At 39.9% G+C, this 25,503-nt stretch overlaps 2 protein-coding genes across 2 annotated transcripts; both read left to right on the top strand.

Moving 5' to 3' along the window:
* Positions 1-203: 203 nt before the first annotated feature.
* On the top strand, positions 204-16,355 carry atl3 (atlastin 3). Its single transcript, XM_017707052.2, has 14 exons — positions 204-309; positions 1,990-2,220; positions 4,675-4,809; positions 5,185-5,289; positions 5,394-5,444; positions 7,056-7,112; positions 8,233-8,325; positions 9,454-9,592; positions 12,017-12,144; positions 12,228-12,284; positions 12,608-12,679; positions 13,179-13,370; positions 13,496-13,735; positions 14,351-16,355. The coding sequence occupies exons 2-14, from the start codon at positions 2,017-2,019 to the stop codon at positions 14,411-14,413; spliced, it is 1,536 nt and encodes a 511-aa protein (XP_017562541.1). The 5' UTR covers positions 204-309; positions 1,990-2,016; the 3' UTR covers positions 14,414-16,355.
* A 1,392-nt stretch (positions 16,356-17,747) lies between these two features.
* cfl1 (cofilin 1) lies at positions 17,748-22,534 on the top strand. Its single transcript, XM_017707053.2, has 4 exons — positions 17,748-17,901; positions 20,956-21,254; positions 21,359-21,435; positions 21,532-22,534. The coding sequence occupies exons 1-4, from the start codon at positions 17,899-17,901 to the stop codon at positions 21,648-21,650; spliced, it is 498 nt and encodes a 165-aa protein (XP_017562542.1). The 5' UTR covers positions 17,748-17,898; the 3' UTR covers positions 21,651-22,534.
* Positions 22,535-25,503: the final 2,969 nt, after the last annotated feature.

Here is a 25,503-nt window from a genome sequence, read left to right on the forward strand (position 1 = left end):
ATTCTAACAAAAAAAATATTCAGTATGTGAAACTCTTCTCCGACAAAGTGGAGAAAATGCTTACCCCTCTCAAAAGTGTTGTGCTCTGTCGTTGGAGCGTGCACACGTCTAGTCGGTAACTTGGGAAATGTAGTTCTTTGGTGGTTTTCGAACAGCGTATGGGTGTGGCCTGGCAATGCAAACAGAGCGCATGCAAATAAACTACAACTCCCACAAAGCGCATCGGTTCGGAGACATTGGCAGTTGAAGAAGTTCTTTTTATTATTTCCAGACCAGGGCTGAGTCTTCTGTTCACAAATAGCAGTTGTGGTAAGTTCAGCATGCTGATAAAAAGATAAATAAACGGTACCTTAGACGAATCAAATGTTTGGTCCTAAAAGAATTTAGTAGCGTGTTTAGTTTACGTTCTGCACTGTTGGAGGCTTAGTGTATTTCTGAGGATATTAGTTAACTAATCAGGTTTAACCTTTTGTTGTGAAGCGGGCTCACAGTAACTACATCGTTAGCGATAACCAAGTTGCAGCTTAAGGCGACTTTCACCATGATTTAGGATCAGGTATCGGGTGTCGAGGGTAGCTAGTCTGCTAAACGGTTTAAGTTATGTGCTGTTGCGTTTTCTCATGTGTGTGTATAAGTGAACAGAGCAGTGCAGCGCAGTTAAGGCAGTAAATTGATGTCGTGTTCACTTATGGACCCAGACTAATAATATATTGACGTTTAATCGCAAAAAATGAAACGTCAGATGCTCCGGAGTGAGCAGAATGGGTTAACGTTAGACGTCTGACAGCACAGCAGCATTAGCTTTAGCCAAGTTCCTAATCATAGCTCTGCGAGGGAGCTGGCTAACTTTTACGTGTGACTCGTACAGTAATTCGCACATGACACGTTGCTATTTAGCAATGAAAATTTTCAAGTAACCTCGTAACTCTTATGCAAACTTGACACGTATCAGCTAGTTATCGAGGATGCGTATCTCCACTCCAGCTTTTCTGGTTCACTGTGGGAGAAAAAAAAACATCCGTCAGGAAGCAAAGGCAAACTTATAAAGGACGTGTAGCTTTGGGCGTAGCTTCAGGTCACACACCAAAATACTTATCATTTTGTTCTTCGCAGTAACTTCGACTAACCGCGTTTTGCCTTTGGCGTGGCCAAATCCGCAACTGCTTTACAGCATCTCTTATATACGAGAATGAAGTTGGCTTCATATTAGCCAGCTTCGTGCTCGCATTTTCCCGTTCCACCTTAAATTTAAAATGGGACGGGAAAAATCGAAAAGAAGCTGACTTCAGCTTCTTGTCTTACATCCAGCCTCTGTTGTTAGCTTTATTCCATATATGGCCAAAAAGGAAAACTAACACGTGTATTTTATGGATATAAAAAATTTATAGTATATTTCATTTAATATTTCACTGAAGACTGATGCCACCAGTGAAAGGACACTTTGGTACTAGTTTTGAACATGACTGCCTTTTCTTTTGTCTGCTCATGCAAAAGAGTCTCACAGCAGTCTCATCAGTGAGACATTTGTGGCATGTTACCACTTGTGTTTTCATGTACCACACCTCACTCTACTACTGTCATTTAAAGGCATGAAACAAAAAGGTAGGCTATTACAGGTTAGCCTGAATTTCTATTTGAATCGTTTGAATTCTGATTACTTGCGTCATTTTTTTACAGAATTATTGCATGGCAGTGTTGATTGTACTCATTTGCCCACGGATGAGGGTGGTCTAAATGGCAGAAACAAAGACGCTCATTCAGTAGAGTGCAGAAGCAGAGCATGCTTTTAACCTCTGAGCTGCTACATCACACATTACCAAAGAAACGAACAGACCCAACATTGTCCCAGATGATGCTTTCCAGAAAGATTTTATAACTTCTACGCTTGTGCTATGACAAAGTCAATTAGAGCACATTATCTGTGCATTTGTGTTTACCAGATTTATCAAACCATAAGTCATCAGTCACACTGCATTTGTTTTTCCACAGTCCGAGTGCAGCAGAAGAGAACCAACAATGGCTACTGAACCCGGTGCGGTCCAAATAGTGACCGTTAATAAGGAGGATCACTCTTTTGGCTTGGACACAGAAGCACTTGAGCGGGTGCTCCTAGTGCCTAAGGTCCGAGATATGGAAGTGGTAGTGTTGTCTGTTGCTGGAGCCTTTCGAAAGGGCAAGAGTTTCCTCCTTGACTTCATGCTTCGATACATGTACAGGAAGGTTAGTTTACCTGCAAGTGCACTTCCAAATAAACATGTTTATTTGGTAAGTATAAAAAGTGAAACATTAAGAATAAAAATACATAAAAATATAATATAATTAAAAATGGCTAAAATGTAAAAGTTAATAAAATCAGCTCAAATCAAAATAAAATAAGAGGAGAATAAGATCAGAAAGTAAAAAAATAAAATGACTGAAATAATAATACAGTAATCATAATTTAAAATAAGAATATGAATAACAATTAAATACACAAATAAACAATAAAATAATTAAAATAAGGTAATTATGGTAAAACAAAAATTGGGGAAAACAGTTGCAGGCAGAGTGGTCGTGGTTAGAGAGTAAAAGTTTAAAATGACTGAGTGACGCCAGTGATCTAAGCTTTAGTGTTTCCTGTAGTGAGTTCCAGCTCGCTGGTGCTCTGTAACTAAAAGCAGATTTTCCCAGTTCAGTAAAAACCCTTGGTACCTGGCATTTGATCCAGCCACTGGAGCAAGTCTGATAAATACCATTATTTACAGACATCATTGAAGTAATATATTCTGCCATATGGCTGGAGAGTGTTTTATAAATAAAAATAAACCAATGTGTCTCCCGCTGTGTTGCTAGTGAGCACCATCCAACTTTTTTTATATAGTCTGCAGTGATGGGTGTTAAGTTATGAACCTCAGTGCAAAGTGATTGACTGAGTCCAGCAGTTTGAGGAAACTGGCTGATGCATGTTTGTAAATTACATCACCATAGTCCATAATGGATAGCAAGGTTGCCTCAACAGTTCTTTTTCTTGCATACATGGGGAAACAGGATTTATTTCTATATAAATTTGGGATTTAAAAGTAAGTTTATCATCCAGCCATACGCCAAGGTATTTATACTCTGTTACTCTTTCAATGTTGGATCCCATCAGGGTAGTGGTATTTACAGTATTAAAACCAGTTTATGTTTATACAAAACATGCTGTAGAGCATTAAATGAGAATTGTAGTTGTCTTATTGCAGCATAAATAAAGTCAGCTGAATAGTATAAAACCATGTCATCTGCATACGTGTACTTTGCAGTTTGAGGCAGAGGCAGCAAGTTCATTTCTCTCTCTCTCTCTCTCTCTCTCTCTCTCTCTCTCTCTCTCTCTCTCTCTCTCTCTCTCTCTCTCTCTCTCTCTCTCTCTATATATATATATATATATATATATATATATATATATGTGTGTGTGTATATGTGTGTGTGTGTGTGTATATATATATATATATATATATATATATATATATATATATATATATATATATATTTATTAGTGTATGTATGTATGTGTGTATATATATATATATATATATATATATATATATATATATATATATAATGTATGTATGTATGTATGTAAATAGAGAGAGAATAAAACTGGGCTCAAAATTGAACCTTGTGGTACTCCTTTGGATACAGTCAAAAAATCTGACTTGTAATTACTCAGTGGTATGCATTGTCTGAAAAATAATTTTGGGTCGACTTTGGTATATTTGTATCAAAGCCAGTCTTTTGTAAGTTCCTTAAAAGAAGAGTGTGATTGTATCATATATCATACAGAGATCATATATGAGACCAGATGTGGTGCTGTGTTTTTCTCTAAAGCCAGATTGATAATTAAACAGGACAGAATGTTTGTGTAGAAATTATTTAAGTTGACTGTTTACTAGAAGTTCTAAAATTTTAGCTAAACAGGACAATTTTGAGATTGGTCTGTAGTCATTTACATGTGCCGCCTCACTTCCTTTATGCAGTGGAATTACATGAGCTATTTTCCAGATCCTGGGAATTCTGCATGATAAAACAGAGATTAAAAATACATGTTATGTATTCTAAAATAATTGGGGCTGCTAGATGCAGAAAGTAAGGGTCCAGCCCGTCTTCAGCAGTAGTTTTTTGTGGATTAATTGTAGAAAGAGATTTAGCTACTATGGTTGGAGAGAAGGGCAGGAGTGTGAAGAGACCATGGCTCTGGGTAGCAGTAGAGTTCTTGTCAGTTTTACCTCACAGCAGATTCGAGTCAGTATTTTCAAATACTTTCAAAGACATGTTTGGTGTCTCAAGTTTGCTTCTTTAATTTTGTTGTCAAGCAATGAGGCTCCTGTAGCTAAGAAGTAATGGTAAACTAAAGCTTTTAGCCATCAAATATAACATTGTGCACACTGCATGTATAAATCATCACACACTTGCTTCAAACAGTGCTAAATTGTTAATTAATCTCAAATAGTCTCGCTGATGTGGTTTCTGACACTGTACAACAATCTCATCTAAAAATCCTTAAAAAACAGCAACCCCCCTTGAAGCTTGAATTTTATCTGTATGCAATACAGGAATAATGTTTCATGTTACTGTAATCATTTTATAGATGGTATAGTCTGAACCAGTTCATAACTTGTTTATACGCTTCTTCCATCTTTTCCATCGGCTTGGTAGTCCAGTGAGGACTGGCTTGGGCGGGAGGATGAGCCCCTGACTGGATTCTCTTGGAGAGGTGGCTCAGAACCCGAGACCACTGGCATCCAACTGTGGAGTGAAGTCTTCATTGTGAGGAAAAGCAATGGCAGAGAGGTACAATACATACAGATGGATAAGATAGTCATAAAGCTCTCATATAGCTGTATGTTCACAGAGTGTCAACAGAGTTAAACATGACTCAGTCTTTTCTGGCTCAAGATTTAGATTTTTTTTTTCAGACTCACTGTCAGAATGATTGAGCAATCTGAGTTTGTGTAAGCTCTGATATCAGGGTTAGTGCAATCATGAATCAGTGCAGTAGGGAAAGGGTTTTGCTGTCTGTAGTGCTGCAATGAATGATTTTGCCTTGTTTGGCTAACTGACCCAAATTTATCATCAATTGTATTTCATTTATTAGTCAAATGTTGCACCCGATTGTGAACAATAAGGTTTTAAACAGTTCATAACTTCTTTTTTTTTTGTCTCAAGGTGGCAGTGTTGCTTATGGACACACAGGGAGCATTTGATAACCAGTCCACTGTTAAAGACTGTGCTACAATCTTTGCCCTCAGTACCATGACCAGCTCGATACAGGTACAACCATAACTCTCAGATTTCTTCATATCAGAGCATTTTTGGTGTGTTTGTATTTTTATGGGAACAGAGTTGTTGATTTTTATAAATATTGTTTTTTGTAGATATATAATTTATCACAGAATATTCAAGAAGACGACCTACAGCAGCTTCAGGTCAGCCCACTATTCAACATCAAATCATAAATTACACAAAGCCCAGAGTATTACTGGCACCCTTGGTTAAAAAAAAAAATACTTTGGAAAAATTGTGTTGTTGAACAACAGTGCACTGAAAATATGATAAAAATAAGGCAACACATACAGACAGACCAGAAATCTAAAACAGCAGGCTTATATGTTTTTCCATGTCACACTGCATGAGATGCTGCAAATAAAATCTTGGCCATATTCCATGTGAGACTGTTTGACTTCAGTTATGCTGCAGGTCAGATTATACCAGTGGTTCTTAAACCAATCCTCAGGGATGCTCAGACAGTTCACATTTTGCCCTGTTAGCCCTATGTGTTGTGTTGCAAGTTAGGTTGCCTGGCTGGCAGTCCCTGGGCCCTGGGAACTGGAGTATACAATAAAGATTTTATTGCAATAGGGGTGAGATACACGAAAACGAGGACCTCCTGCGTGCACCTTCTTTGAAAAATAAAGTAGCGCAACCAGAAAAGGCCTCAGCGTTGTTTTGCATCAAAAAATCCACATTAAACAGTGAGGAGGGAGAACTGTGAGCCGTTCCTAGCTTGTAAAGAGATCAACATGGAATCTTCATTCTCCAAGCGGAAATAGGCTAATTTTTCTGTCCATTACATGGTAGTTAGCTCTGCCATCCAAGGGTGTATCACACTATATTACTATATGTGTGCTGAGCACTGGGCCATGCTAACTTGCGTATCTAACATGCAACACATCAGTAGCATGTTTTTTTTTTTTTTTTCCTCCTCTGCAGAGTTCATTTTTTTACCTTAATTCTCTCTCTCTCTCTCTCTCTCTCTCTCTCTCTCTCTCTCTCTCTCTCTCTCTCTCTCTCTCTCTCTCTCTCTCTCTCTCTCTCTGACCGTAGGACCAAGTTCAAACCAAATTTCTTCCTTTTACTCTAAATTTGTTACTAAAATAAATTCTTAGCACTGGCATACAATTGATTTTTAACATAATGCTTACAAATCATATAACTAATTCCTTTAGCACACTGGCACTGCTGTTCAGCCACTGATATGATCATTTTAAGAAAAAATCTGTGTGTATGAATTTTCTCTGAATGATGTTCACATTTGTAGTTTGTCAGCAGCAGTGTTTGGGGTTGGAGGTGGTGTCTAATTGTAGTTTTGGAGACTTGGTGACCCTGCAGTGCAGCCAGCTCCTGCAATTATCTAAGCCTGAAACTTCAGAAAGTTTAGTCTCTTGAACCATCCTTACTGGGTGGGGGAAAACTACACCTACGTCCTCTTTCAGACAGGTTCATCACAGCTCACTGCTTGAAACTCATAACATTTTCCTAATAGTGGAGTGTGGCGTCTTAGGTGTGTGTAATTTTTTTTATAGCTGTTGTTTGATTTAAGCAACAATTGCTTGTGTAGAGTAATGGTTACCTGATTAGTCCTTTACATCCCTAATAACAATACGTTAAATATATCAATAGAATTGTATTATAGTTCAAGTTTCAGACATATTTTGTATGGTGAGGCCTGTAGACGTTTCAACCCAGGTGGTGCTGTTGAGGCAGTTTAGTGTGGTCTTTGTGTATTCATTTATATTATTATTTTGTCTTTTATATAGCTGTTCACAGAGTATGGCAGGCTGGCAATGGATGAAATCTTTTTAAAGCCTTTTCAGGTAAGAAAAACCTCTTTGGTGATGCTAATGCACAACATAATGAGAAAGTGGAGACACAATTTAAAGAACAGGAAGGGTGGTTGTTTTCCAACATTTCGAAATGATACCATTTTTTTCTATGAATCACATCACATTATAGGGTCAGGCATTTAAACAGGAAGAGCTGAGGGCTTGGTGTGCAGGTAATGAGGGACAGGAGTCACATGACTCACTTGCAATGCTATTTCAGTTTTTGTCCAGTAAAAAATGTTTAGCATGCCTTTTATAAATCAGTGGAATAGGTTACGGTAAACTACAGCACAGAAAGAGAATGGGAGGAGTTTAGAAGAAGAGGAAGGAACTACTAAGTCATTCTGGTCCACAGAAGCAATATATTATTCACAGAATTTAGATGGCATAGCATGAGAGATTTTTTTTCCATAAAAATTATTTCCGCCATTTTCACGTCCCACACGAACAAACGCTTTTACTTTGACCTTAATATAGAAGTTATTGAATCACACAAAGGGGGAAATCCATTGATTTTTCACAATGTTTGCATAATTCAATTGTTGAGATGTAAACAAAGCCATTCCAAGTAATTAGATGTGAAATGTTTCATTCTAGAGGAAATTACCAACTTTGATTTCTCGATAATGGTGGTGATGGGATGAACCATGATGACAGCGCTAATATAGTCACTTTATTTACAGTCCAGAACCACCACGTGTGTTCTGAGATTTTACAAGTAACGTTGATGTTGGTAAAAAGGTTGTACGTGTGAAAGAAATACATGTAGTTCGAGTACTATTACAACACCCTGCATGTCCTGCTCCACCTTGAAAGGCCAAAACCTTTTCAAACTAATATAAAATAATATCCTGAAATAACCTAAGGTTATTTCTTTGCTTAGCAGGTAAAAGCTGCAGGGACTTTTTACAGACATAAAACGTAACTGGCATGACCGATTAGAACAAGACTGAATTCATATAGATACATACAAATATAATAATTAAATTACCACACCTCTCTGTGGAAAAAAGTGTATCCTGTCCGAATAGTGCTTATATCAGTGAAGTCACGTTCAACAGTCTGTCACATTCACTTTATCTCTCTCCGGCATGTGTTCTGGCATCTTCAGTCACTCATGTTTCTGATCAGAGACTGGAGCTTCCCCTATGAGTATGTTTATGGATTGAAAGGAGGCAGTGAATTCTTGGATAAACGGCTTCAGGTAGGTGCAGTTCATAACTGTGGTTTGGGTCAAAACAAACTAGTAAAAGGCTAGTAAATGTTATGTAGTCCATAATGTGGATTTTTTTTGCTGATTTTCTTATATATTTTATTATTCATTATGTCATGATTATTAAATACATAACATACACTAGGGCTGCACGATATGGACATAAAAGATGATGTCTGATAAAGCTGTTATATGAGAATGAGAAGCAGTTAAGGCAGTGCAAGTTTATGGTGACAGTAGACATCTACCATACAGTTGGCACATTTTACACACAACTTGAAGCATTTTTACAGATTAGTATTTCAGGATTAATTTTTTAAGATGTGCATATGCATGTTTTGTAATTGGCCATTAGCCATATGATTAAGTCCAAGTGGGAGAGGATTGTGGGCTTATAATGCTACACTCTGGAAATCCAATTATGTCACCTTGGCGCTGCTTGTGTGAGGTAATTTGATCCATGCTGTCATCACAGCCCTTAACGATGTGTTTATCACAGAAAGTTAAATAATGCTAACGATAAAAATGCAATTTATTGTGCAACTAATAGTTTGTAGACACCATAAAATATTTTTTCTGAAAACATGATTTTATTAAGGAGTTTGTCCCCACTTTGCTGTAGTAACAGCTTTACACTTCTGGGAACGCTTTACATTAGATGTTAGAACATTGTTGTGAGGATTTGATTGCTTTCTGCTACAGGAGCATTAGTCAATTTTGTTTTTCTTACAAATGGCACTCTAACTCATCCTAAAGGCGTTGGATGGAGCTCCGCCACTCCAGAGAGCACAGCTCCACTGCTCCACAGCCCAGTGTTGGGAAACTGTATATCCCTCTAGTGAACCCTTGGCATTGGACATGTAGATCATAGGCCCATGTGCAGCTTCCAGTCCTATTGGCAGTGCTTCTTCTCTGGAGAATTTGAGCACCTGTGTCAAGTTTGCACTTTAATTGCACCTTAAAGTAAATGAATTCACTAATTACAGGAGGTGCTGGCATACGTTTGGACATCAGTATATGAAATATTACAGCTGCGTTTTTTGAGTTTGACTCAGTGGATTCTACATTAATTTCTATATACACAATGAGTTGTTCACTTTTCCACTTCACACTATTCAGGTGAAGGATTCTCAGCATGAGGAGCTGCAGACAGTGAGACAGCACATTCATTCCTGCTTCACCTCCATCTCCTGCTTCCTGTTACCTCACCCTGGCCTGAAAGTCGCCACAAGCCCTTCCTTCCAGGGCCAACTATGTGGTACCTATTGCTTTCATGTTACTTACTAGTTAGTGGTTCCATGTCTTTTTTCTCATGGATTTATTTTAAATCCTTTTTTTACTTTTTAATCATGTTTGTTCTTCAGTCCTGGAATACCACTGCACTTTTTTGTTTGTCCTTCACAGTTGGTTGGTGATTTGTGTTAGGTGTGCATGAATGAAGTTTAAAAATTAGTTTTTTTTTAAAAACGACTAGCCCTCTGTGTCTGTAGCTGTAGCTCCGTATTATGAGTACACAGAAGAATGGGGTAGTGACTTGCTAATAGTTTGGTCCCTTTTTAAAGTGTGAGGACATGCAGAAACATTACAGAAATTTGCAAAAAGTCATCAGTGCTGTTCCAAGTGTTTGAATTATTTTTTAACATTTTGGGATTTTAGTAAACTGTATAGGAAATTGGGACATTTCTTTTGAGCATTCTTTTTAAGATTGTCTCCACAAGTGTCTTTTTCAGATGTCAAGAGGTAATTGCGTTCAGAATGGTGCTCTGTCTCAGCTGGTCCACTACCCACTTTTTTGTTGCAAGCGTCTCTCTCTGTGTTGAAATTCACTTGCATGTTCTCTAACAAACAGGGCAGTTTTTTTTTTTTGTTTTGTTTTGTTTTGTTACCCGATTTTCTCTCCAATTTTAGTCGTTTACAATTCCACCTGCTACTTAGGACTCCCCCAACCACAAGATACTACTAATGCTAGGAGGGTAAAGGCTAATACAGGCTTCCTCAGAGACCTGTGAAACCAACCAAGGGCGGGTGGTTTTAATTACATAATATGTGAGATACCTTTACGCTACCATTCCACCCATCATTGCAAGTAAGCATATGACAGTAGAAATATTCTTGAGCATGTTTTCTCAGCAGATAGCAGTTGCCTATGCTATGGTTTGGAACTAACAATGTTTACAAGCACAAAAAGCGATATTTATTATATAATGTCAACATGCATTTATTATGTATGTCGACATAGACAAATTTGGAATCACTTGCCATATACAATAAAAACTTTTTAAAAATCTAAATTTAAATATTACAAGCTATTTGCCAAAGCATATTTTATTTTATTTTATTTATAAAATGTCTGAGAATACACAGTGAATAAAATGATAAAATGCAGATGAAAGGCTGGAATTATGTATTTAACATTTTTTGGTGGGTCTCTACTTTTGAAAACTGACATTCTGGATATTCATTTTATTGAAACTTATACCTTTTGTTATACAGCTTTCTTAGTCATTTTAGGACAGAATATCTTCATTTTCATTTAAAGCTTCCTATTGACTTACTAATTATTTGAAACCTGTGATGTTGGACTAGCATATTAGAATCATTTTATACACTTGTCTGCATTCAAATCAGTTTAATATTGTTGAAAACATTGATTCCAAACCTTTAATCAGTGATTTCGATCTTTTAAACTCATGTACGTGTTGTAGGCTGTATTGTATATTTTTAATTTGTTTGTTAGAAATGGTAAACAATCGTTTTGCTGCATAGTAGCACTTGAGTGGACTGTGAGGTACATTTAACAGTTTAACATAGTGCAAATTCCTCCAGTCAAATCACGTTTTCTTGATTTTCTAAGGGAAAAGAAGTTAAGACATGACACTAAAATATGCTAATTTTAGTGCACAATTTCTATGTATTTGAGTTGAACATGGGAAAAAAAATATAAAATATGACAAAACATTTGCAATTTTTTAAAAAATATTTAGCATAAATTGTAAAAAAAAAAAAATGTATACAGTAAAATGTATGGGGCAGTCATGGGCTGGAGGCTAGGGATCCAGCCTCATGACCGGAACGTGTCCGGTTCGATCCCCAGAGCCGACAGCACATGACTGAGGTGTCCTTGAGCAAGACACCTAACCCCCAACTGCTCCCCGGGCGCTGCGGATTGGGCTGCCCACTGCTCCGGGCAAGTGTGCTCACTGCCCCCTAGTGTGTGCGTGTGCTCACTAGAGTGTATGTGGTGTTTCACTTCACGGATGGGTTAAATGCGGTGTTGAAATTTCCCCATTGTGGGACTAATAAGGGTCTCTTAATTAATTAATTAATTAATGTACAGAACTGTGTTCTCTGTACAGGATATGTACTTATTTTCACTTGGACAATAAACAAAACGTGATTTGACCAGGGGAGCCGAAACTTTTGCATACAACTGTTAGTGCTGCCTCATTTCTTAAGGGTTTAATGATCCACTTCCCCTCACTGCTAACCATTTTGGGACACACTTTAACGAGGTGCAAGAACGTGCAAACAGAAGTAGCGTGGTGAGGGTGAGGCCTTAGGAAGGGACAGGGCTGAGGACTGTCCACTTAGGCGCTCCTAGAAATTTTTACAAGAAATGGAAGTTGGCCATTAGCACTCAGTCTATACAAATTAGTGTTTTGCTCTCCTGTCTGTCTCTTAGATGTGGCTCCAGAGTTTAAAAAAGAGCTCCACAGCCTGATTCCAACCCTGCTGGATCCTGACAAACTGGCAGTGAAAGAGATCAATGGCAACAAAGTGACCTGCAGGGGCTTGCTAGAGTACTTCAAGGTATGCACACCTGTAGTACCCCTGGCCTGTTCAGGCATTTGCACCGCTATGCAATTTTCACTTGTGCTATGTTTTTATTTTAGTCATACATCAAGATATACCAAGGAGAAGACCTACCACACCCAAAGTCCATGTTGCTGGTAATTATTATACCTGACAACTGTTTTGACATATCTTTGGTGCCTCTTCAAACTGACTCTGAAATGGTTCCTATGACTCTGTGACTCAGTTTGTTATTCAGAGAAACAGACTCTGGACTTTAGCTGCATGAGAACTGCATTTTTATCATAATACAAAAAAGCTATGGTCTACTTTAATTTTGGTCTCCCACTGACTTTCTGACTGATAGAATGAATGTGCAACTACCTACCTACCTTTGTTAAAAGTTACCAGTTTCTATTTTATAGTCACATCTTCAACAAACTTCAGAAAAGTTACAATTCTTATATGTTGACTCATTCAGGCTACAGCAGAGGCGAACAACTTGGCAGCTGTGGCATCCGCTAAAGACCAGTACTACAAGAATATGGAAAAGGTTTGTATGTGGACTGGAATTGATTGACTGCACATAGGTATTCTATAAAAGGTTTTCAGTTTTGTCAGGAATGTTATAGTGTATACATTGTACTAGTTTTTTGTACTGAGGAAAGCTTTGAAATCCTTAAGAATAAATATGTGTGCGTGTGTGTGTGTGTGAGACTTCTGTTACATTTTTCCCAATATATTACACTCAGATAATTAAATAGAAATTGTGTGCTAAAATGTGCAGATAAATGCTATATTAAGTTTGTTCCATATAGCAGATATGTACTTGTTTTCACTTAGAAAATATAGAAAACATGTCATTTGACTAGGGGTGTTCAAACTTTTGTAATTTGCATATTAAAGATCATGTTAGGAATTTGTATGAAATGTCTTACTGCCAACTGTTTAAGCTTTAAGCTAATTTTTATTACTGATTTACAGTTGCATTTGTAAGTTCACTTTACAAACTTAAATTATGTGAAGAAATCCTTCATTCTTTTCTCTGCTAGGTGTGTGGTGGAGACCTTCCCTATGTAGCGCCTGACTCTCTGGAAGAAAAACATAAATTCTTTTTGCGTGAGTCTCTCCATCACTTTGCCAGCATTAAGAAGATGGGTGGGCAGGACTTCTGCAACCACTACCAGGCTCAGTTGGAATCAGAGCTAAATGAGTTATGGGAGTCTTTCAGCAAACACAATGAGGTGAGAAACATGAATGAGAAAAAATACATTTGAACATGAGAAATTATTTATGTTATAGCGTTGATGTATTCTCTCTCTCTCTCTCTCTCTCTCTTTCTCTCCCCATCCCCCTCCTTTGTTTTCAGTCAAAGAATGTTTTCAGTGCTTTTCGAACACCGGCTGTGCTTTTTGTCCTGGTTTGCCTTCTGTATGTGCTCTCCGGACTCTTACTTTTCATTGGCCTGGGCAGTGTTTCCTTTGTGTGTGACTGTATGCTGGGACTGGCTATGATAGCTATGCTCACCTGGTCCTTCATTCGCTACTCTGGCCAGTACCGAAGTGTCGGCTCTGCCATAGACCAAGCTGCTGGAGTGTTACTGGAGCAGGTATGTAAAAAAATGACCAAGGTAAACCTAGTTTTGCTGGACCACCATCACCTGAAGGAATTTGACTCACAGATCTGTGGTATACTGTGGTATAAAAACCTTTGCATTATGTGCAGGGGGTTTGATGGACGCCCAAATGTCCATGAAGACATTTATTGCTCTGTATCAAAGTAAATTTGCATAATAGCAGATTTTAGGATTGTTAAAAGCATAATAACACTCCATCTGATTCAAATGTGATTTCTGCTCTCACACACACTCTGCAGTTATCCAGAATATGATTAAGTCAATTTACAGTTTTCTCTTGAATAATAAATTATGAGCAAAATCCATGTTCTCAAGTTGATGGCTAGCATGCTAACAGTGCTAGCATTATAATTTTATCATTCCAAGTTAGCTGATGTTACTTTGGAAAATGTTTATATTGAGCCCATTCTAAAAACAATGATCAACACATGACGATACTATTCCAGTTTACATTCTGGTGTACTCTTAATACTAATACTTGAAGGTGAGAATTTCTGATTGATACAGTCCAGACATACAATACTCAGCATTGTGATATTTCAACTTTATGTCAATCACATTTGGTCATCAACTGTTTCTTTTCTCTAGGCTACAGGCATGCTGAACAAGACAAGAGGCCAGGAGGTTACAAAAGAGAAGAAATCAAGATAGCTTTTCAGACAAATCAGAGATTCCAGAATGAGATGCAAACTGCACATATTTTGACGCCAAATATTGGTAACACTTCTCTAAACATGGCACTTCAACTTGGCTTCTTCTACAACTTCTCATTAAAAGGTGCAATCAGTGTGTTTTAGCATAGCAAACAGAATGCCAGATGTGATCTGCTCAGTCTGAACAGGTTAATGATTTTTTAGAAGCAGTTCGGGTTTATTATCCATTTTTCCATATGTTTAAGTTTATAGTAACAAGTGGTGCTGTTGCTTGTGGAAATGTATTGATTTGTATCTTTTAATTGTGAAAACGTTTGTGTTGTTATTGAACATCAACACAAACACGTACAAAATCACCTGCCAGCGTATCAGGCATAAGTGTGGTTTGCCACAAGGGCTATTCTCCTTAAAGGAGCTGAAATGATTAGTTTACAGTGTCTTATTTTAATACTACCAAAGACTTTGCCCTTTGTAGTGAGACTCGCCAGCACCTTCAATGGCAGTGTGGGATGCTTAGTATTGTTGAATTGCACTTGCCACAAAAGGCTTTTCCAAATATATATAAACATACATACACACACACACACATCCCTGCTCATCATTGTATATGATTAGCCATGACTTTATCAAGACTTGAGCTTATACTGTGTAAAAAAAAATTTACCGCACTACAATATGTGGCATTTATAGAGCATTGTTATCTTGGCACCAGCATGGGACCATGTATACACATTCCATCTTTCTGTCTTACATATATTTTTCTGGGGGGGTTTCCCCTCTTTTTTTTCTGACACACTTTTTTTTTTTTTTTTTTTTTTATGGAGTTAGTATGACAGTCTCTGTTACCCATGTTACTCTGTTATACCCATGTTACTCCCAAACAATATTCCCCAGTAAACCCAAGTATTCCGATATCCTTTTTTTGGTTGTGTGTTTGCAGTGTTCTCATATTCCTGTGTTTTTAGAATCACATTTGTCAGAGAATATTTGGTCATTGTAGCATTAAAGGTTAGATGAAGGGTTACTTTTTGTTTCGTGTGAAAAAAATTTGCATTTGACCATGTGTATGACATGCTGTCATTTGGCCATCACTGTATATTTAACAGCCTTGATAAGCAATAATTTCACTATAATGTTAAAGCTTGTCTTCTTGAGTTCTGTGTCGCCTCATTGTAGTTTTCTGGTTCACTCAGGGATGATCAGCAGCATGTTATAGACGTGTTGAAAGGCGATTTGGGTCTTTGGTACCATGTCTATTAGTCTCTGTCTTTCTCTGTTGCTGGTTTTATGAGGGTGAATAGGTCATGTTCTCTTTTTTTTTTTTTCTTCCAAAAGGTTATTTTGTCTGCTTCCCAGTTGTATTGTTTATTGTAATCAGTTCAAACATCGGGAGCTGGCTGACTACTGTTAAAGCACATTCTAAACACATTCCAAGTTACCTTTGCCTTTAAATTCACGAGTGCATCTTAATTGAATACTCCTCAGTTCTTGTGGACTTCACGCCTTTTAATAACCCAGGAAATGTTCCAAAAATGGACTGTTGCCCCTAAGACCAAAAATATATTTAAGAAAAATAAACTGTGTGCCCTTCAGAAAGAACAGGGCTGAGAACTTTGTTTTTGTTTGAATACAAGCAGCTCCTACACCAAATACAAAGGCGTGGTTATGGATAATGAGGATCCGAGTACCATGGCCCCATGACATCTCGGTCACCTGTCCATCGCTTACAATTCCCTGATGTTTTTCCGCACAGATTCCTTGTCTTTTAAGCCTCAGTTGGGGCCTCTGCTTGTGTGTAGTACTTCATTTATACTTTCAATAAAAAGGACAATGCTTAAACTGCTCTAATGATTTGGGGTTTAATACATGACCCCATTCATACAACATTTACTGTTACATTACTTTATGCGTTCCATTAATAAAGTTACAAGCATGCCATATCCCTGTCTTTTGTTGTTTATGTGTGCCATAGATCAGCATGCTATGTAAGCTGCAATGTAAGCTTAGCATTGCATGATTCAGTAATATAGGTCAGGTTTTGTACACTAGGTGTCAGCATTGACTCGTGTATGCCTTTTAATACGGTAGTGGTGCCATGCCTTCATCTACATAAGCACAAGCATTCATTTGTGACTGCATATTACAGATCTATGCTAAATATTTCACCGTCTGTTGGGACGGATGTCGAGCACGAACCATTTAAAAGCAGGAAGAACCTGTAACTACGTTTTTTCAGGGTCTCCGGTTTCGCTCGCTGCATCGGTCACGATGTGTCAGCTCGAGGTTTCAGACATCGAGGCATTTAACAAAACGACAGGTTTTCCCTTGTTTTGTCTTTACTCCCCCTCCGTCCATCACCCATTAGTGATTTCTTTCTCGCCGGTTTCGCCGCGCGCCCCCTGCCGCGTGCTGCGCGCTACCGCCGTGTGAATCAGAGCCCTCCTCGTGTCCTTATATGGCGATCGGAGTCGCGAGGTGCCGGGAGCGCGCGGCATTGGCTGCTGCTGCTGCGCGCTCCCGGCTGTCACCGTTCGCTTCCTTATTTGGAAGCGAGTTAAGCGAACCTTAAAAAAGGGGGCAGAGACAGACAAAAGGGCTTTAGAGCCGGGCAGCCGCATGCCTCGAGAATCGATGCTGAATGGAGATTTCACGTGTTAGCATTTGCTTCTTTCAATACGGCAAAAAATATATATATATATCGCGAAAATCGCTTCGACCTGGTGGTTTGTGAGACGTGGTCTGCTGTAGCGCGCCTCGCTCCTGCTCCACCATATGTCTCATCAGGGCCCCTCCAGCTCACTGATATGATTAGTAAAGCTGATTTAACATTAAATACACTGCGTGTCATTCGTGGCCGCTGTAAACTGTCTTATATGAAACTGCGTCAGATAATATTATCCGTGCAATTAATCCCTTTTATTGTGCATATAGTTTACAGTAACAGCCTCCAGCCTTCTCAAACGCGCCCCAATTACAAATTTACTTGTTAGATAACAGTGCTGTCAGCCCAGTACCACCTGATACCTCGCACCATGTTGGATGAGTTTATGACTAACACACAACACGTTTAATGGCAGTGAAAGTTAATACAGTTACTCAGATTTTCACTCATGATTCGTCTTTTTTATCTGAGGCCTCTTCAGCCAACAAGCCAACTCTTTAGTAGCAACGTTTTTTGTTTGTTTGTTTGTTTGTTTTACCGCTGGCGCACATTTAATGACTGTCGGCTTACTAACTTTAATTCCTCTGCGTTAAAATCAAAATACAGTATCGTTCGTGCAGGTAGTAGACAGGACTCCATGTCCCATGATGCTTGCTCGAAGCACGTGACCGCCCGTGACGCGCTCGCTCCCTCCGCCGTGGCGGTGCGCGCGCGCGCTGAAGGGCGCGTCCGTACGCTGAATCAAGAGAGCGAGCAGCCGCAGACTGCAGCACAGCTCATTCAGTTCACATCCAGACGCCGACTCGCTCAGAGACACAGCCATGGTATGTCTGTATTCGTCTATTATTCGCCATCACTGTCGAAAACAGCTGTTTTTTTGACTGTTTGAAGGTTAGTGGGCCACGAGGTTTGTCTAAGTTGAACAGGGGCTGATTTTCTCCGGATTTCTTTCTCCAGCTGTCCGACTGACGCCTTTCTCCGCTCCGGCAGCGTCGCTAGCCGCTGCTTAGCCTGCTGGCTAGCTCACTCGGTCTAACGTTAGCTGCCTACCGCTGGTCTGAAATGTGTAAAATAAAAACCTCCGCTACCAAATATACGGACATTTCCATTCTCTGGCGCTTGAATATAACACTCTCGCCTGTTCCCGGCTGTCGAAAGTTTGCTTATGAGCCGCAGAGCTGTGGATGCGGTGAAAATGACTAAAATCGACCCAAAAACAACTGGCGCCATTTCCTCACTCACCCTTTTATTTCCGTTAGTTTAGGCCCAGCAAATGCCGATCTTGCGTCTTTAATAGTTTCCCCCCCTTTTGGCTAAGCAGGTGTAGGCCTTACAGTTCACGCGCTATATCAGTCTCATGGTTTCGTCCGGATAGTGTGCATCCCGAATCCGCCCGGTTTCAGGGTTTTCGCCGAGCCGGTGAAACATCGTCTTCATCGGCCGACGCTAACGGCTAACGGGCTAACGGGCTCCATCCTTTGTCTCAATATGGCCATCCGGAGCATCCTGAGGCGATAAGCGTGTGTTTTTTCCTCGCAGATTAGGGAGCGCATGTATACGCAGTCAGTAGACACCTTATTTTATATAAACAGCGGTATATTTTTGAAAATGTCTCTTTTATGGATTTGAGTAGCTAGCACATGGGGAGCGCTGCATTGGCCCGTGGCCCCACCCTAACTCTCCTGATGCACTGACCAGCTCGGTTTATACCGTCCACTCGCGAAATCGCGAACATTGTGCATCGTGAACGGCCCGTGTATGTCGAAGAGCCTTAAATCGCGAATACTGCCCGTGAGGCCCGAAATAGTCATTTAAAGAGGAAAAGGTGCGTTTTTCTTATCGGCGGCTACGACGTCGTTCTTCCTGGTTCGCAGCTTAGCCGAGCGCCGCGAGTACTTTCATTTTAGGAGTAGCAGTGTTATTAAAACGGGCAAAATGCTCGGAGGTTTTATGTTAGAATGTGCGACGTTTCCACAAAAAGCCGCTCGGGCCTGGTCCTCTCCTTGTCGTGTGAAGTGAATCGGAGTGGTGCAGTTGAAATGAGGGAGGCCCGAACTTCCTCACCGCTTTATAAACGCGGGCGAGCAGTATCGTCTGCTGCGCTCGCTCTGTGGTCTTAGTACAAACCAGGTCTCTTCATGGTAAACGCGTCTCTAAGATTGCAGATTAAAAAAACTGAAGTATTCATTTGCAGTGAGGGCTCACTCTTTTCCGGCTTGTGAAGGAAATGCCGGTTCCGGTTTGAGAAGTCGATCCTTTTCCCCTGTTTCTGCACATGTGTGGAAGGCCCACAGTAGGCCTCTGGTGTGTGTTCACCTTTGCCTTTCTTTGGCTGTGAATCGTAATTCCTCTGGCTATTTGAGTGCTCTCTGTGCCAACGGGCAGCTGGTTTAGTCTAATCTCAGGTGCCGAGTACTGCGCTGTTACTTGAACCCTGGCTTTTGATCACGGCCTTTGGTATTTTATGACAGGAAGAGAGACGTCGTGTAGTGTGGCCCTTTTTCTTTCTCCAGCATTAGGACCTCCTTTCTGACCTGCAGTTGTATTTAAATGTTATCTTAAAAGAACCCTTTAAAGTATTAAATGGTTGAATCAGTATTTTTCTAAGGCTTTTGATGCTTTTTTGTGGGCAAAGAAGTCTTAACATGTTTTCTCTGCTGATATCGGTCGTTCACACCCCTGAGCAAATCCAGCCACACCCTTTGTACACACGTTTCCTTAAAGTGGCTCATTGATGCAGCCTGGTCCTGTAGAAACTTGCCGTCGAGTATCTTCTCCACACTGAGTTCTACTATGATACGCTGGTTATTCAGTGGCTGAACTGACACCCACTTGTGGAGTCTGGTTACTTCTTGGTTGTCTCAGGGGTTTGAGGATTGAATAGTCTTATGGGTTGCAGTGTTGATAACAGGACAGGAGAGGTTTGACTTCCGGTATGTAGTTTGAAATCTGTTCTGGAGCTCATCTGTTCCTCTTGGTTGTTGTAATGGAAATCAGAAGACCTGAGTAGGTTTATAGGGATGATGTGACTCAGGCCGTTTTGATTTTGACAGTAGCGCCATTGTGTGTATGCGGTTAGCCTGTGCTTAGGAGCTGCAGGACTAGCCCCTCCTTTCTCTTCACTCCTGCTGTCGCAGCTATATGGTCGTGCCTTGCTCACGTTCTTCTGTGCAGAAATTTAAGGTTCATTTGTCTTGCGTAACACGAGACCCACCTTGAAACACTGCAGCTTATCGCTCTTAACAACCAGTTTGTTGTATATTTAGCGAACAGCCGAACACTCCCATCTCTATATACAGATTCTGTCACAGGCTTTGAGGAAGTGTAGGTCTTTTCCTCAGTGCTTGTGTGAAATGGCATTCATTTTGGGTTGTAGTGTCATGTGACTTGTACTTCAAAGGTACAGAGTTGAGCCTCTCCTTACTTAACTTAATGTTATATATGTATGTGTAGGGTTTTTGTTAGTTCTAGTTTGTTTTAATTGCTTTTGTGGCACATGACAGCCAACAGCTGTCACCTAGCTACCTTTAAACCAGCTGTTCTTGAAAAACACGTTCATGTTAAAAGGTTTAGGCCTCCGTGGGCCTCCTCATGTTTCCCACGCGTCAGTGTTTTCCTGCTCCTTACTTTTTGCAAAGTCTGCCATCCAGGTAGTTTGTTTTTTTTTGTTTTTTTTTTCCTGATCAAGCATATCAGTAATGTAATTTGGGTTGGCTTTTCTAGTTATGTCGATTTAATCCTAGTCTCACCCCCACATGAGGTGTTTGTGCCCAAATCCCCATTAGCTCACTTACTTCCCTTTCTGCATAGAGAATCATTGGGCAGGTGCCATAGTGATACCATGTGACCATCTCTTCTCTTTTTGTGTGTGCCTGCAGGCCTCCGGAGTTACAGTGGAAGAGAATGTGCTTACAGTCTTCAATGAGATGAAGGTCCGCAAAGCGCAGGCCAATGAAGAGGAGAGGAGGAAGAGGAAGAAGGCTGTCCTTTTCTGCCTGAGCGAGGACAAGAAGAAAATCATCATGGAGGAAGGCCGTGAGATCCTCCAGGGAGACGAGGGAGATCCCTACCTCACATTTGTCAAGATGCTCCCCCCTGATGACTGCCGCTATGCCCTGTATGATGCCACATATGAGACCAAGGAGACCAAAAAGGAAGATCTGGTTTTCATCTTCTGGTAATGCTCACAATAACTTTCAGTACTGATGGAGACTGTAAAGTTTTAGAATAGGCTTACGCTGTTCTGATGCAGCAGCTGAAGCATTGTTTTGTTGCTCTCAGGGCCCCCGAAAATGCTCCACTTAAGAGCAAGATGATCTATGCTAGCTCCAAGGATGCCATCAAGAAGAAGTTCACAGGTGAGAATCTTGGACAGATAGTAATTGGTTTTGGTTAAATAAGATTCTTAAAAGGTGTGACTTGTGAGTGTGATGTCTTCTGCCTATGTAATGCAGGTATCAAGCACGAGTGGCAAGTGAACGGTTTGGATGACATCAAAGACCGAAAGACCCTTGCTGAGAAGCTTGGGGGATCATCAGTGATCACTCTTGAAGGGAAGCCTCTGAATGATTGAGGCCAACGCTTTTGAGGGGTATAGCTGTTCATTCCAACATTGGTGGGGCAGGGGGGCTTAGCAGGATTGGTTGCAGGGCTGGTGGGTGGGTTCTCGTGGGTGGGGAGGGTTGGTTGAAAGTGACAGTTTCCAAACTCCACAAAAAGTAGGCTGTCATTCCAGTTCACACATACAAAGAACAAAACACAAAAGAAAAAGATCTTAAAAAAAATAATTAAAAAAAAAATGATGAGGGATGATGATTATAAAAACAAAATATAATTGTAATTGTGCGGACAGGTTTTTGTTCTTTCCGGGTTCCGCTTGGCTGAAAGGAAAGGATGAGACTGAACAGCAACCGTTACTATTCAACTATCGAATCTACAAAATACTGTTCATACCTTAATTATACAATGATGGTTTTTTTTTTTTTTTTTTTTTTGGTTTTTTGGTTTTTTGTTTTTGCCAAACTTCTAGTTAAGTTTTCTAAGTATGTGTAGAGTTGAGACTAGGTGTAGCGCAAAACAGTTTATTCCAGGAGTGGATGCACATTATCAAATACCATTTTGGGATCAGTTACTCTCCTTCCCCCTTTTTTTCCTTCGTCTTATTTTGAAATTCCAAGTATCTTTTAATAATTCCAGCTCTTATTTGCAAACGTTTCCAAAACCATGGCACTTGTCAAATTAAACACATTCCTTAGACATGTAAAAATTCTGGGTGTGGTGGCTCAGATGCCTGCTGATGAATTGGTTTGACTGAAGGAAGAATGGGTATAAAGGAAAGATGGGGAGCAACGTATTTGAACAGCCTGTGTACAGAGCTTTCAAGGATATTGGATAGTGGATGTTTTGTATCGTCTCCTTATCTCTAATAAAAAAGGCACTAAACTACTCCCCCCGTTATTACTGGTTTTATGTGAAGTTTGTCCATACTGAACCTGATGCGGTCACCTTTTACTTTGGTCATTTAAATTCATATGATTTATTGATTTGTGTGAGAAGTAAGTCACTGCACTTGTTGCAAATTCAATTGAATGGATATTTGGAAAGGTCACTTCTTACCTTTTTAGTAGGTTCTACAGTCCACTGTGCACATAAGAGCAAAAACGCAAGCCATGTCCAGGGAACTCTATGTAGGCCTTGAGTTATGTCAAGTCAGAGGTCAGGGGAAGTTGCTGAAACATTCAAAGTTTGTATGAGCTTAGTGAATTGGAAAATTCTGGAACCTGAAGTCATCTTAAAGCTGCCTGTCTTAACTAGCCAAGAAGGATTGTGGTCACTCTACCAGAGGTGGGAGAACCTGTCAGAATGGCAGCCGTCTCTGCAGTAATGTCATGTCTTTGACAGAGTGGCTCAATGAGACGTTCTAGAATTGAGTTTTCAGCATTGTATTGGGCAAAAAACGGGTACTGTGCTCAGATGGTTATTACCACCCATATGGTGGAGCATGGTACTGCCATTATGCTAAGACGATGTTTCATCACATGGAAAAGGTTTGGGAGACTATCACTGAGAGAATTTAGAAAGCGACCAAGTACCGAGGATCAAGACTGAATCCCAGAGCACCACTGAAACATGGGGAAAGACCTGAAGGTGACAGTTCAGATGTTCCCCAGTCTAATAAAGATTCAGAGGAAACAGGAAATGCACATTAGCATAGCTTCTAGATCTTTAGAGCAAATTATCTGAGTAGTTATGTAACTTTTTTTTTGTGTGGATTACTAATGTGTTCAGTATGTCATGGTCATTACAGTGTAGAAGGCAAAAAAAGTTAATTTAACATGCAATTATTTTGATGTTGCAAGAAGTGAAGAGGTCTAAATGCTTCATAAAGCGGTTGTGAACAGTCTTGTGACTTATTGGATCTTTACCTAAAAGGTCTGAACAGCAGTTGCAGCTGACCATGGTTTCACTTCCCAAAATCATTCTTGTGTAATTGCCCAAATGGCTCAGCAGGATTTTGATTAAAGAAGCCCAGACATTTTATTATTGAAATATAAATCCCAGCCATATCCCTAAAATTCCTACCAGTGCAGTCCACTGTACACTGTTGATCTGCTGCTCCTGTCACTTCCTTATTTTATGTACTTCAAGCATAAGGTGTTCCTAAGAAGTAATCCATGGATTGTCTAGGTAGGCCAGCGCTACAGGATGCTGCAACTACGACCAGATTTGGCCTTCAAACTACTCACCTTTGGTCACTGAAAAGTGGATAACTTGGATAACATCATTGCTGAGATGAACAGGCTTCATGTGTGGAGCTGGAAAAATAGCAGGTGAAGGAAAATCGTATGACTACCTGTGGGATCCAACCCATTATTATCTCACTAATCCTATATTAGCTTCTAAAACTATAATTTAAACTTTCCATTTTAGAAGGTCCCTTTAGCTTTGTAGAGCTGTGCAGCATGTACAGGTGATTGTCCAGGACTAAAGAATGAGCTTAATCTTAGAAAATCAGCCATAAAGAATCAGGTTGATGTTTAAAAGTGATGATATTGCTTCACTGTACTCCATTTACCTTTATCGATCCCGCATAATTGATACTGAATTCCTGTTGCACTCCTATTGACCATCTAAGCGTTGTCTCGACCACCCATCGCCATGTTGTGGTATGTTCTCAGAAATATTGTGTTCTTGGGAAGGCCACTAGAGGGCAGCCAGCATCTGTGCACAAAACATGGAAAAGTACTTTCATTGCAGAGACCCCCCCCTTTCTGCTTTCAGTCCTCCTACTACAGTTAGCATCAAGCTATAATGGGCCTCAGTCTCATATAAACACCTTCACCTTATTTGACGTTGTACCTGAGTTACTCAGGCTGAAGGCTGTGGTTGGGTAAATTGACTCCAGTGAATGACTACAGAGTGTTGTAAAATTTTTCATGCTTTCAGCAAAACTTGAGACAAAAGCCCTGTTTCAGCAAATCACATGACTCACGTGGCCTGCTTTGCTGTGTGGGCAGCAAATCCTCACAGTGACCACACATCTGGATGACTGGTTGCTGTCTGTTCTCGAGCTGGTGCTAAACGTGTATGCTTACTCACTACTACTGTCATTACTTGAGCTAATCCTGGAACGGATTTAGAGGTATAATCAGGACATTTTAAACTACCAAAACAGGAAACATTAGCCGACTGTTCTATAAGAAGTTAGTTGACCAGCTGTGTTGAAGAAAAGTAGATTAAGTGCATTCACAGAGAACAGCAGTCAACAATGTGTACCAAATCCAAGATATGTGTTGCTTAAACCAGTGGTTCTCACTTTTCTGCCTTAAGGCCCACTTGTTTGTCACTAGTATTAATGAAGGTCTACAGGGAAACAAAACTCAGCTTTTGTTTTTGGCTTAAAATTTCATTTTTGTAAAACTTTTAACACAATACATCCACTCTTGCAATATGTGATGTGGATCAGTGAATGTAAAATATAAAAAAATATAACACAATTTCATGTTGCAGCATGGGGTTTCATTTTTAGAGTCAAAAATTGATGAACCTTTTGTGTGCTGTTTTTGCAGGCCTCCTATTTTTCTTTTCTTTACCATTTGAGAATGTTTGATATTTGATTGTTAATTGAATTATTTTTTCACTGTTTTCATGACAAAGTGCCATCGCAAACCCATTACAGACAACTGGCACCCCCCCAGTATTGGCCTAAGGACTGCCAGAGGGTGTTTCAGTGGTTGGGCCCAGGGTTAAGAAACCCTGGTTTAGGCAACACATGTTTAACTGTACTGTGGGAACTACAACCCAAACAGAATTTGCTGCCAAATTCAAGGTATGTAAAGCAGCACAGATTTTCAAGCATTTTGAACATGCAGTTAGGCTGTCATTGGAGTAGAACAAAGTCCCACAAAAGAAAGGCACACAAGACA

Source organism: Pygocentrus nattereri, chromosome 8, assembly GCF_015220715.1.
Source record: "Pygocentrus nattereri isolate fPygNat1 chromosome 8, fPygNat1.pri, whole genome shotgun sequence".
NCBI classification, from domain to species: Eukaryota; Metazoa; Chordata; class Actinopteri; order Characiformes; family Serrasalmidae; genus Pygocentrus; species Pygocentrus nattereri.